This window comes from Silurus aristotelis, assembly GCF_946808225.1.
Source record: "Silurus aristotelis genome assembly, chromosome: 14".
Taxonomy (NCBI): Eukaryota; Metazoa; Chordata; class Actinopteri; order Siluriformes; family Siluridae; genus Silurus; species Silurus aristotelis.
Window position 1 is genome coordinate 16,313,980 of NC_139587.1, and position 13,195 is coordinate 16,327,174.

The 13,195-nt window shown below is 34.7% G+C and overlaps 2 protein-coding genes across 2 annotated transcripts; one reads left to right on the forward strand and one right to left on the reverse strand.

Annotated features, from left to right (window-relative positions):
• Positions 1 to 7,825: 7,825 nt before the first annotated feature.
• her5 (hairy-related 5) lies at positions 7,826 to 8,945 on the reverse strand. Its single transcript, XM_083560138.1, has 3 exons — positions 8,862 to 8,945; positions 8,487 to 8,582; positions 7,826 to 8,344 (listed from the first exon to the last, which is right to left on the reverse strand). The coding sequence occupies exons 1-3, from the start codon at positions 8,910 to 8,912 to the stop codon at positions 7,838 to 7,840; spliced, it is 654 nt and encodes a 217-aa protein (XP_083416264.1). The 5' UTR covers positions 8,913 to 8,945; the 3' UTR covers positions 7,826 to 7,837.
• A 2,139-nt stretch (positions 8,946 to 11,084) lies between these two features.
• Positions 11,085 to 12,759, forward strand: her11 (hairy-related 11). Its single transcript, XM_083560137.1, has 4 exons — positions 11,085 to 11,224; positions 11,363 to 11,458; positions 11,708 to 11,801; positions 11,893 to 12,759. The coding sequence occupies exons 1-4, from the start codon at positions 11,198 to 11,200 to the stop codon at positions 12,459 to 12,461; spliced, it is 786 nt and encodes a 261-aa protein (XP_083416263.1). The 5' UTR covers positions 11,085 to 11,197; the 3' UTR covers positions 12,462 to 12,759.
• Positions 12,760 to 13,195: the final 436 nt, after the last annotated feature.

Below are 13,195 nucleotides of genomic sequence, written 5' to 3' on the forward strand. Positions count from 1 at the left end.
TTGCTAGGATATTATTTATTTATTTAAATTTATTTTTAATAAACTTAAACAGCAGTCTGATAAATAGACCCTACAGAAGGGGAGAGGTTATGTTAAATGGGGACATAATAGGATTTTAAAGAAAAGAACAAAGTAGACTAGAATTTACCTTTCATATTTGTCTTGTCACATGTGTTATTTCTTATATACTGAACAGCCAGGTCTAAAATTTCTGCTTTCTCCAGTTTGGGGTTTTGTAAAAGCTGTGAAGAGAAGGAAAGATAAAGTAAAAATTCTGCTGCAAAAATAAGGGTGCAGGGCTGGGAAAACAAATTCGATTCTCGATTCAAGAAAAAAAGGATTATTCAGATTGCTGCAGGACTAAAATGAAGGTTATTTGTTACTAATGCCGAATACATGGGGACTGCAGACATACTACCAACAAGTACAATGTATCCCACAAATAGCTCTAACAGCCCGTGTTGAAATTGTGAAATATATTTGGAAGTCATTTGCTCAGGCTCAGTTTACTTACAGTGTCTGAAGTGCTGTCAAATAGCAAAGCCCTAAGCATAGCAAGGTTTTGATTGATTCTCGATCACTGGCTTCAGTTTCTAATACAAACAAGAAAAAAAAATTTTTTACCATATTTTTGCCACTTTATTTTTTATTTATACATACCTTTTTGTGTTTTGTTTGTATGTGTAATTTTTCGATAACTTAAGTTGGTACATATATTCCTCGGAAAGCTCCATGACGTAAAAATGTAGTAAGGATTTTAAAGTCGATATAATAGGAAATGTTTTTAACATATGCTTTGAGTCAGAAGATGAGTTCAGATCACTGGTAACTTACACCTTTTATGGTATTTAAACCCATGCTGCACTTGTGTTGTAAAAAAAAAACAAACAAAAAAAAAAAAAAATTGAAAATAAGTTTCATTCAACCACTTAACCTTCAATTAAGGAATCTATTATTGCACAATCAATCATCAATTTGATTTCACGTGCTTCTCTTCGATACAGCTTTTTTCAGAATAAGAAAAGAAATTTAAGTATTCAAAAAAAGAGCTTGTTGTGAGAAATGAGTTGAAGGAATACATGCTGAAAGCAAAAAAACCAAGATAATAATATGTGTGACTTGTGTATTCCCTACTCATGAAAGAAAACACATGATTTGTGTTAAATGTGGCTTGTTAACACATCTGTGCAAGTCTGGTCTTCTTGCAGATATTTCAGTAAAAACCTACTCAGCTCTTACAATAGACTAGAAGCTCGACCTAAAAGTCCACAAATGACTAGAATATATACTGTTAAATTTCATGCTGATTTGCTCTAATAATTTATATTTCTGGGATGTGCATTTGTTGTCATGTTTCAAAAATAAATTCAAAAGAAAATCCTTATACTGGTTCTTGTCAACCTGTACAAATCAGAGTCTCTTATGGAGACGACATATAACCATTGCCTATTATATTTGACAAATAATAATAAACGTGTCCGAAAACTTCGCACATGGCCACTGGGTCCCCAACAGAGAAGCTGGTGTGCAAGTGGATGGAGGGATATGGCAGAGGTCCGTCAGGTGTGCATGAATAGGCTGGTTTAAGTTAGAATGCAGACATGCCCGAGAAAAATCTACACTCTGCAATCTAAATGTAATCTAGAGCAATAACAATTTTGCGTGTAGACAAACCCGAATTTGTTCTATCTGAGTACTATTAAACCCCTAAACAACTGTTTTTAAATTCAAACTATACTTTCTGAGATGAAATACGCTTCTAGAGCAAAATAACTACAAATAACAAAATGCCCATTAAAATATACGGATAATACATACTCTTTAGTAATCAATGAAGTTTATTTAAACGGAAACTGAGTAAAAACTGACTGAATCAGCTACAGTGTTATGATCCCGAGAGCACAATAGTGTTAAGACGTCGTCTTGCTATTAGTTGTGGGGGATAATCCAGTACTAAAGCTCAAAAAAAGCTTTACTCCTGAGGCTTATTTTTCCACTGATTGATCCTGAAAAGTCATAGGAAATGTTCGGAATGGATTAGTGTGGTCATCTTACAAATGCTATTCTGATCCTTGTTTGTATTAAAATTATATATATGGTAATGTTTTTGTTAATTCTGTATTTAAATTGAATATGTAAAGAAACAAATTACGTTATTGCCTTCACCAACACAAAAATATATATATATAATTCTACAGGAGTCTTTGTGCTCTTTATTTTAATTATAATAAACACCATTGTAGTTAATTTATTATTATTATTATTATTATTATTATTATTATTATTATTATTATCATTATTATTATTATTGTTGTTATTATTTTTAGCATTGCTGTAAAAATATTATGGAAAAGGTGTAATTGTGGGGGGCTGTGATCACTATTGGTTGGGTGAGTTCATGGGCGGGGATTGTGTCCATCGTCGGAGTATAACATTGACACAAATTCAAAGCGTTACCAATGTCTTGTTACAGTTGGTGGAAAAGGTGACTGCAAATATGAGGGCGATGTCTATTGATCTACCGGACCAGAAAGATTTAATGAAACGGGTAAGGAACTTGATAAACTGATTTGCAAATCATGGATGCATGTTTCATGAGCTGTTTATCTAATTCATGACATCACAGGGTTCTTCATTCAGTCACTGCATATTGCAATATTTTTTTTTACATTTTTTTTTAAGAATGTCATCACATTCTTAAAAATTTTTTTTTAAAAATATTGCAATATGCAGTGACTGAATGAAGAACCCTGTGATGTTCTGGGATGTTGTCATTAATGCACAATTTACAACTTTTAGATGCAAAAATAGATGAGCAATGTAATACATAAAAATTATATATTAAAGAACATTTAACAGCCATTTGTATAGAAAGTTAAGAATTGGTTTGTACAATCTATTCTCTAGGTCCCCAAGCCTCTCATGGAGAAACAGAGGAGAGATTGTATTTACCACAGTTTGGAAAAATTGAGGCTTCTGTTAGTGGAGAACACATGTAATGAGGTATGTTCACGCCATGTATCTTTTCATTGCCTTTTTCATTTGTGTCTAATGTCTTTGTCCCTACATTTTATTTGATATCAAATATTGTTTATTTTATATTTAGATATATAATAATTATTCATTATTATTTTCCCTTTTGAAGAAACTAAAGAATCCCAAAGTGGAAAAAGCTGAAATTCTCGAGAGTGCTGTTAATTTTTTGAAGGCTGAGCAGCGATCAAAATCTTTCTCACATACTACGAAAAGAGTGAAAAAGAAATATGAGAAAGAAGATAAACTGGAATCTCCTTGTAAATGTCACCTTAACTACGAGGATGGCATGAGAACATGCCTGCTCAGGGTCAGCAATTTCATTGCTAGCAAGAGTCAAGAGCTAGAGGGAAACATGCAGGGGACCATGCAACAATTTCAAGACCATTCCATTCAAGATCATTTAGCATCTGCTCTCCACTTCAGAAATGATGGGGCGTCTGTACCAGGGCAAGTTAAGAATAATCAATTTGTACCAGGGCAGCAGGCACTTACCTATGTGGAGTCAACCAGCTCCTGCATGGCACTGGATCAGTCCTTAATTTCTCAAAGAACTGGTGCATTTGAGACTGCAAAGAAGACAGCATCATATGTAAACAACCTTTGGTGTTAAATGATACTGTGTGGAGGCCTTGGCCACAGTAGAAAACATATTATCAAATATGATCCAAAAACCAATCAGAATCAGATTGAATTTATCAACAGCTCATTATGTTTATGAATCAGTCGTCCTTGACTCATTTGCATGCAAAAGACTGAGATGTGCAAATGTGCAGCATATGTAAATATGTGTATTTTGTCCAATACTTAAATCTTTATTTTGTTACCGACATTTACAATAAACTGCATATCACAGTTATGTTTTGAACTTGATAGTTTATATTTTTGTATAGAAGTCTTTCTTTCTAATTTTTCGAGAATGTGAGCAAATTTGGAAAAATTTCACACTTCTTTTTTTACTTCAGTCAATGAAATGACTCACTGGAGCAAATTAAATGGCTCAAAAGGTGTACTTAACCAACATGATTTTTATCAGATCTTAGATTGTGTTAGGAACCCTGATGCACATACACATAGTATGATCGATTTTTTATATGTGCTATATTTTTTGGCAACACACACTTTGACCTCTAGACATGTGAAGCCAAATCAAACAATGTGTATTTATGTATATATTGAAAGAATAAACCTGTCTGAGGATATATTCTTGAACAAGCTGCTTTGTTGTATTTGTTCTGCCATTAGCTATTGTGCGTAGCTATGCATTGATTTCCTGAGACATCTGAAAACATTACTCCAAAGAATCCCTCTTAATTATTAAGGTAATTAATATAGTGCATACAGTCCAAACATTTTCAAAGTTTTAATTCACTAATGTTCCACTTCAGGCCATTGTTATATCAGTAACATGAAGAATGCTGCAGTTGCCTTGCTAACCTAAAACATTCAGATGCAAAAAATTGATTAGTCTATCTGCTCTTATCCTAACTGTTATCATTTGCACCCTCTTCCCACACAGCTTAGTGAACACTTACACTAGTTGGCCATCTTCAACAAAATGTACACACATTTTACATTTTTATCCAATGGTGAAAGCGTTCACCTAAAAATGTCCCTTTCATTGGAAGACTAGTCAGTGAGTGCTTTTACAGCATAGAGCAGTTTACAATATAATAGAATGAAATGGAATAAATTAATTTATTACTACATAAATAATATAATACAAAATATTGAAACACAATAATAATGTTAAACCATGAAAGCAGTGCTTGAAAAAAGCCTCAGATCAGATTTTGGTAATCAGAAGCAAACTACATTTAGTTGTGAAAATAAAATAAGAAATCACTTTTATTTAACATTTTCTGTCAGTGAACTTTATTGCAAAAAGACTTAAGACTCAAATGCACTACAACGTAAATGTAACGGTGTCGGGACCTCATTGAAGTTCAGTAAATTATCTTGGATGCAACAAAACCTATTTTTAATACTCGTTTCTTATTTCCTTTGGATCAAAGAAAATGGTTTAACCCAGCTAAGGCGAAGCATGGACAAACCCAGCTTTTCTGCGCTCCTCTGCCTCGCTTTGTTATCTATGGATAATCGCTAAAAACGAGTCTCAATGGGAATCACATCAGAGGATCAACACAGACGGTTTAGGAGCCATTACTGGGGATAATTCTTCCAAATGCAATTACTACTTTTGGGTGTAAATGTTCTTTTCTCCAGCGGATGTTTCTTCTTATGTTGACAATCCGGACATGGAACAATAAATTATATTTACTGACCCCCTGAGACCACAGATCAGATCTGATAAAACCTTAAAGTAGGCAATAAACATTTAAATTAACTGCATATATATATATATATATATATATATATATATATATATATATATATATATATATATATGTGTGTGTGTGTGTGTGTGTGTGTGTGTGTGTGTGTGTGTGTGTGTGTGTGTGTGTGTGTGTGTGTGTGTGTGTGTGTGTATATATATAAAAGAAACTTTTATAAAGTAATAACAGTATAACAGTAATCGCCAGTGAGATCTTATTGATTGATATAAACAAAAGTGTCCGATATTGTAAAAAAAAAATTTAATTAAAAAATATAAAAAAAAGCATGTTTGCTTAGTTCAAGCGTGCAGCTTCCATCTTTATTGAAAGCGAGCGAGAGCTATGACAGAAGAGCACCCGCCAATGGGATTTACACCTGCACGTGAATCTATCTATCTATCTATCTATCTATCTATCTATCTATCTATCTATCTATCTATCTATCTATCTATCTATCTATCTATCTATCTATCTATCTATCTATCTATCTATCTATCTATCTATCTATCTATCTATGCAGTTAATTTAACTGTTTATTACCTACTTTGAGGTTTGATTAGATTTGCTCTGCACACACACATACACACACACAGTTTAAACGCTAATAACAGAAACAAAATAATAACATTGTGCTGAAACTCCCCCTTCCTTAGGTTATTTAATAATTATTATTTATTTATTTTGGAAAATATTGTCATTGTTGACACTATCTGCCAAACAATGTTTGAACACATTCGGTTTCAATAACACAGATCTGATCTACACAGTACGGTGGTCTCAAGGGTCAGTAAATATAATCTATTGTTCCATGTCCGGATTGGCAACATATAAGAAACATCCGCTGGTGAAAAGAAGTTCTCTGCAAATCTAATCTCATTTACACCCAAAAGTAGTAATTGCATTTGGAAGAATTATCCCCAGTAATGGCTTCTGAACCGTCTGTGTTGATCCTCTGATGTGATTCCCATTGAGACTCGTTTTTAGAGATTATCCATAGATAACAAAGCGAGGCAGAGGAGCGCAGAAAAGCTGGGTTTGTCCATGCTTCGCCTTAGCTGGGTTAAACCATTTTCTTTGATCCAAAGGAAATAAGAAACAAGAGGGATTGTATTAAAAATAGGTTTTGTTGCATCCAAGTTAATTTACTGAACTTCAATAAGGTCCTGATACCGTTACATTTCGTTTTAGTGCATTTGAAATGATAGTCATGAGAAGCTTTTAAGTAAATTTTTAGGGGGAAAAAAGGCATAGGCTTGTTCTTATTGGCTTCAGTCTTTTGTAGTTTGCTCCTGATGCTTCTGATGATCAAAATCTGACCTGAAACTTTTCTTAAGCACTGCTTTCATTGTTTAACATGTAGAATTATCCTGTGTTTCAATATTATGAATTATATTATTTATATAGTAATAAATTCATTTATTCCATTTCATCTGATTTCTATTCTATTCTAAACTGCACTGTTCTGTAAAAACACTCACTGATTGGTCTTCCAATGAACTGAATTCTTTTTTTTAAGTGAACGCTTTCACCATTTGGATAAAAATGTAAAATGGGTGTAAATTTAGTTGAAGATGGCCAACTAGTGTAAGTGTTCACTAAGATGTGTGGGAAGAGGGTGCAAATGATAACAGTTAGGATCAGAGCAGATAGACTAATCACTTATTTGCATCTGAACGTTTTCGGTTAGCAAGGCAACTGCAGCATTCTTCATGTTACTGATATAACAATGGCCTGAAGTGGAACATTAGTGAATGAAAAGTTTGATAATGTTTGGCCTGTTTGCACCATATTAATCTAATAATTAAGAGGGATTCTTTGTAATAATGGTTCTCAGGAAATCAATGCATAGCTATGCAAAATAGCAAATGGCAGAACAAATTCAACAAACCAGCTTGTTCAAGAATATATCCTCAGACAGGTTTATTCTTTCAATATATACATAAATACCCATTGTTTGATTTGGCTTTACATGTCTAGAGGTCAAAGTCTGTGTTGCCAAAAAATATAGCACATATAAAAAAATACAGAAGCAAAAAATCCATCATACTATGTGTATGTGCATCTGTGTCCCTAACACAATCTAAGGTCTGATAAAAAATGTTGGTTAAGTACACCTTTTGAGCCATGTAATTTGCTCCATTGAGTCATTTCATTGACCGAAGTAAAAAAAAAAGGTGTAAAAATTCTCAAATTTGCTCACATTCTCCAAAAATTAGAACAACTTCTTTTATACAAAAATATAAACTATCAAGTTCAAAACATAACTGTGATATGCACAGTTTATTGTAAATGTCGGTAACAAAATAAAGATTTCAGTATTGTACAAAATCCACATATTTACATATGCTGCACATTTGCACATCTCACAGTCTTTTGCATGCAAATGACTCAAGGACAACTGACTCATAAACATTATGAGCTGTTGATAAATTCAATCTGACTTTTTGGATCATATTTGATGATGTTTTCTACTGTGGCCAAGGCCTCCACACAGTATCATTTAACACCAAAGGTTGTTTACAGATGAATGCTGTCTTCTTGGTAGTCTCATATATGCCAGTTCTTTGAGAAATTAAGGACTGATCCAGTGCCATGCAGGAGCTGGTTGACTCCACATACGTAAGTGCCTGCTGCCCTGGTACAGACGCCCCATCATTTCTGAAGTGGAGAGCAGATGCTAAATGATCTTGAATGGAATGGTCTTGAAATTGTTGCATGGTCCCGTGCATGTTTCCCTCTAGCTCTTGGCTCTTGCTAGCAATGAAATTGCTGACCCTGAGAAGGCATGTTCTCATGCCATCCTCATAGTTAAGGTGACGTTTACAAGGAGATTCCAGTTTATCTTCTTCCTCATATTTTTTTTTCTTCCCTCTTTTCGTAGTATGTGAGAAAGATTTTGTTCGCTGCTCAGCCTTCAGAAAATTAACAGCACTCTCGAGAATTTCAGCTTTTTCCACTTTGGGATTCTTCAGTTTCTTCAAAAGAGAAAATAATAATAAATAATTATTATATATCTAAATATAAAATAAACAATATTTGATATCAAGTAAAATGTAGGGACAAAGACATTAGACACAAATGAAAAAGGCAATGAAAAGATACATGGCGTGAACATACCTCATTACATGTGTTCTCCACTAACAGAAGCCTCAATGTTTCCAAACTGTGGTTGATACGATCTCTCCTCCGTTTCTCCATGAGAGGCTTGGGGACCTAGAGAATAATAGTACAAACCAATTCTTAACTTTTTATATAAATACCTGTTGAATGTTCTTTAATATATAATTTTTATGTATTACATTGCTCATCTATTTTTGCATCTTAAAGTTGTAAATTGTGCATTTATGACAACATTCATCACAATCTTAATTTTTTTTTTATATATTGCAATATGCAGTGACTGAATGAAGAACCCTATGATGTCATGAATTAGATAAACAGCTTATGAAACATGCATCCATGATTTGCAGATCAGTTTATCAAGTTCCTTACCCGTTTCATTAAATCTTTCTGGTCCGGTAGATCAATAGACATCGTCCTCATATTTGAAGTCACGCTTTTCACCAACTGTAACAACAAAACGAGTTTGGGCCCATGTTATACTCCGACGATGGACACAATCCCCGCCCATGAACTCACCCAACCAATAGTGATCACAGCCCCCCACAATTACACCTCTCCCTTAATATTTATACAGCAATGCTAAAAATAATAATAATAACAACAGTAACAACAACAGCAGCAATAATAATAATAGTAATAATATATATATATATATATATAGTTTTAATACAAACAAGGATCAGCATAGCATTTGCAAGATGACCACACTAATCCATTCCGAACATTTCCTATGACTTTTCAGGATCACTCAGTGGAAAAATAAGCCTCGGGAGAAAAGCTTTTTGGGGGCTTTAGTACTGGCTTATCCACCACAACCAATAACAAGACGACGTCTCAACACTATTGTGCTCTCGGGATCATAACACTGTAGCTGATTCAGTCAGTTTTTAATCAGTTTCTGTTTAAATAAACGTCTTCATTGATTACTAAAAGGCATGTATTATCCATGTATTTTAATGGTCATTTAGTTATTTCTAGTTATTTCATCTCAGAAAGTTTATATTTAAAACCAGTTGTTTAGGGATTTAATGGAACTCAGATACAATTAATTCGAGTTTGTCTACACGCAAAATAGTTATTCCTTTAGATTACATTTAGATTGCAGAGAGTGTAGATTTTTCTAGGGCGTGTCTGCATGCTAGCTTCTCACCAATTCATTCTCACTTTAATCAGCCCATTCGTGCACACTTGACGGAAAAGTGCTAAACGTTTGCCACCTCTGCCACATCCCTCCATCTACCTGCACACCAGCTTCTCTGTTGGGGACCCAGTGGCCACGTGCACGAGTTTTCACGGCAGCTGTTTAGGGATTTTCTGACACGTTTATTGTTATTTGTCGAATATAATAGGATATATGTAGTCTTCATAATAGACGAAGCCATGCATATACACATAAAACCCGAAAATAGAGATATTGCAAAAAGAGTATTAATTTATTTTTGGAACATGAACACATCCAAGAAATATAAATTATTTGTGCACATCAGCATGAAATTTAACAGTATATATTCTAGTCGTTCGTGGACTTTATTCTATGATAAGAGATGAGTTGATTTCTACTTAAATATCTGCATGAAGACCGGACTTGCACAGACGTGTTAACAAGCCACAATTAACACCGCAAATCATCTGTTTTCTTTCGTGAGTAGGGAATACACAAGCCACACATAAGATGTTCTTGGTTTCTTGGTTTCAGCGCGTTTTCCGTGTATTACTGAATACTGGATTAATTGATGGATGTATGATGGTACATTTTTTTATGCACAAGCTGAAATCTGTCATGCCTAAACCTATGACCTTCTGACCAGGTCAATTAAAAGTCTAAATATTTGCTGCCCAGTTGGTCCTTTAAGTTCACCAAGAGTCCACATTCCCACCTACAGCATGCCGTGAGATCTTGGCACGAGGTCTTGGTGCCTGATGTGACACATCAACTCGGTTCTCACGACAAGCTTTTTTTTTAATACTTGAATTTCTTTTCCTATTCTGAAATAGTTGTATCGATGAGAAGCATGTGAAATCAAACTGACGATTGATTGCGCAATAATAGATTCCTTAATTAAAGGTCAAGTGGTTGAATGAAACTTATTTTCAAAGAAGTCACGTGCGTCAGTTGGATAACTGTTGAATTTCTCTCGAAGCCTTTCACACCTACCGCACTTCACTCTCACACAAGCACACTTGCCGAAATGGTGCTAAACGTTTGGCCATTACTCCAATGGTAGCTACAGCCCTCCTCCCACACTGATCACTATACCAAGCAGAAACGCAACATTTCCTCGTAGCCTCAATATATATATACACATACATACATACATACATACATACATACATACATACATGATTCAAAGCATATGTTACAAACATTTTCTGTTACACCGACTTTAAAATCCTTACTAAATTTTTACGTCATGCAGCTTTCCGAGGAATATATGCACCAACTTAAGTTATCGAAAAAAAATATATACATACAAACAAATCATAAAAACGTACGTATAAATAAAAAAATAAAGTGGCAAAAATATGGTAAAACATTTTTTTGAGATACACAGGTTTTAGTGCACCCGGATAGACCTCGTCTCTGGTGGTGACGTCACAACATACTTTCCACCAATCGGAAAAGTGCGTATCGCAGCATATAGGTTTCAGCCTCAGCGCGCAGTAGTTATTGTTTAGACTGGCTTTCTAAAGCTAGAACTTTCACAATGGCGAAAACGGAAAGCCGCAAAAGAGTAAGCATGATTCATTCTCTATATTCACATCCTATTATTTCTAATCAACTCATTTAGACTAAGTGATTTTATTTCACGTTGCATTGGTCTTTTGTGGTGTGGTGAAGGTGTAACGCGTTGTTTCTTTTTTTTTTTTAGAAACTGAAACCAGTGATCGAGAAAAAAAGAAGAGACCGAATCAATCAAAACCTTGCTGTGCTTAGGACTTTGCTATTTGACAGCACAGCAGACACGGTAAGTAAACTGAGCCTGAGGAAATAACTTCCAAATATATTTCACAATTTTAACACAGGCTGTTGCAGCTATTTGTGGTATACATTGTACTTGTTGGTATGTCTGCAGTCTCATGTATTCTGCATTAGTAACAAATAACCTTCATTTTTACTCCTGCAGCAATCTGATTAATTTTTTTAAATCAAGCAACGAATTTCCTAGCCTTTATTTCTGCAGCAAAATTGACTTTGTCTTTCCTTCTCTTCACAGCGTTTACAAAACCCCAAACTGGAGAAAGCAGAAATTTTAGACCTGGCTGTTCAATATATAAGAAATAACACATGTGACAAGACAAATATGAAAGGTAAATTTTAGTCTACTTTGTTCTTTTCTTTAAAATTCATAATTCTTAATTTTCTTAATTCATTTAACATAACCTTTCTCTCCTTCTGTAGGGTCTATTTATCAGACTGCCATTGAAGCTGCACATACTCAGAAATGCTCATCAAGCCCGGCTTCTGATGCACAAACCAATCTATGTGCTTTGGAATTTACTTCCCATATGGGTCAAAAGCAACACTTTGAGAGGGAGAATTCCAAAATAAGTCTTGAGTGCTGTCTGGATTGCCACCAGGGTCATTCTTCTAAAGCTGGGAGAGAATCAGAAGCCAAGTCACCTGACTCTGATACTAAACTCTGTTCATCTTCATCAGCATCTCATCTAGTATTAACAGAGCCAACTTCAATTGCTTGTAAATCTGCCTATCAAAACACCATTGATTTTCCTCCATCAGAACAGCTCTCCCCTCCACCCTCCCCACTATATCTACCTTTTGCCTCCTCTGTTTCTCCCCCCTCCTCCCATCTACCCCACTTTACTGCTTTCTCAGTCTACAGTCCTAGAAGTTTGCCTCAACTCTTACAGCCTCATAAATCCAGCTCTCTTCCTTCGCCATCATCTCTTTATCTGGGTACAAGAGAAGTGTTCCCTCAATCCCAAACAACATGGAGACCATGGAGCTGAAATAAAATAGAGTGCTGGTATCTCAAGATTTGACCAAGAAGAAACAATAGGGTGTTCACTGACACCTCAAAGACATGTGGTATCTGAACGACAAACATTTTTAAATGCTCAATTGAAAGTCTTTTAAACATTCCACTGTCCAAATAGATTTGGAAGCCAGTTCAGTGTCTTAATGTACTCTATTTATTGACAAATGGGGGTGAATCAATGGAAACATCACTGTAAATAGTAAATATATTAATTGTAAATAGCATTTCACTACCTTGTCACAGATAAATAAACCCTTCATTAAGAAATGACTTTGTCTGCTATAATTTATATAGTTTTTGATGAAATTCTAAGGAATTTTATAATAGATAGATAGATAGATAGATGGATAGATGGATAGATAGATAGATAGATAGATAGATAGATAGATAGATAGATAGATAGATAGATAGATAGATAGATAGATAGACTGGGGGAAAACAGACAAAAACTGCATTAAGTGCAGTTAATTAGGTGCATCAAGTGATTGAATTATGCTTTATTTTTTTATTAAAGAAATAGAATCATCGCAGCTGGCAAACTGTAACTGAAGGTGCTTGGAATATTCAGATTCTCCACTGAAATGTATAGTGTAGGGTTAAGGTTACCAACTCCAAAACATGACCAACAGTAGGCATTTCTAGCCTGAAAACAGGAAAGAGGGTCGGTGCAGTCTACCTAATGGTGGTGCTAATGTGCAAGCATTG

Excerpts from the sequence above, each read along its gene's own strand:
- her5 (XM_083560138.1), bottom strand. The coding sequence starts at position 8,912 with ATGAGGACGATGTCTATTGATCTACCGGACCAGAAAGATTTAATGAAA. Across the intron at positions 8,583-8,861 it reads AGAAAGATTTAATGAAACGG|GTCCCCAAGCCTCTCATGGA; the intron begins GTAAGGAACTTG and ends ATTATTCTCTAG. Across the intron at positions 8,345-8,486 it reads TGGAGAACACATGTAATGAG|AAACTGAAGAATCCCAAAGT; the intron begins GTATGTTCACGC and ends TCTCTTTTGAAG.
- her11 (XM_083560137.1), top strand. The coding sequence starts at position 11,198 with ATGGCGAAAACGGAAAGCCGCAAAAGA. Across the intron at positions 11,225-11,362 it reads AAACGGAAAGCCGCAAAAGA|AAACTGAAACCAGTGATCGA; the intron begins GTAAGCATGATT and ends TTTTTTTTTTAG. Across the intron at positions 11,459-11,707 it reads TTGACAGCACAGCAGACACG|CGTTTACAAAACCCCAAACT; the intron begins GTAAGTAAACTG and ends TTCTCTTCACAG.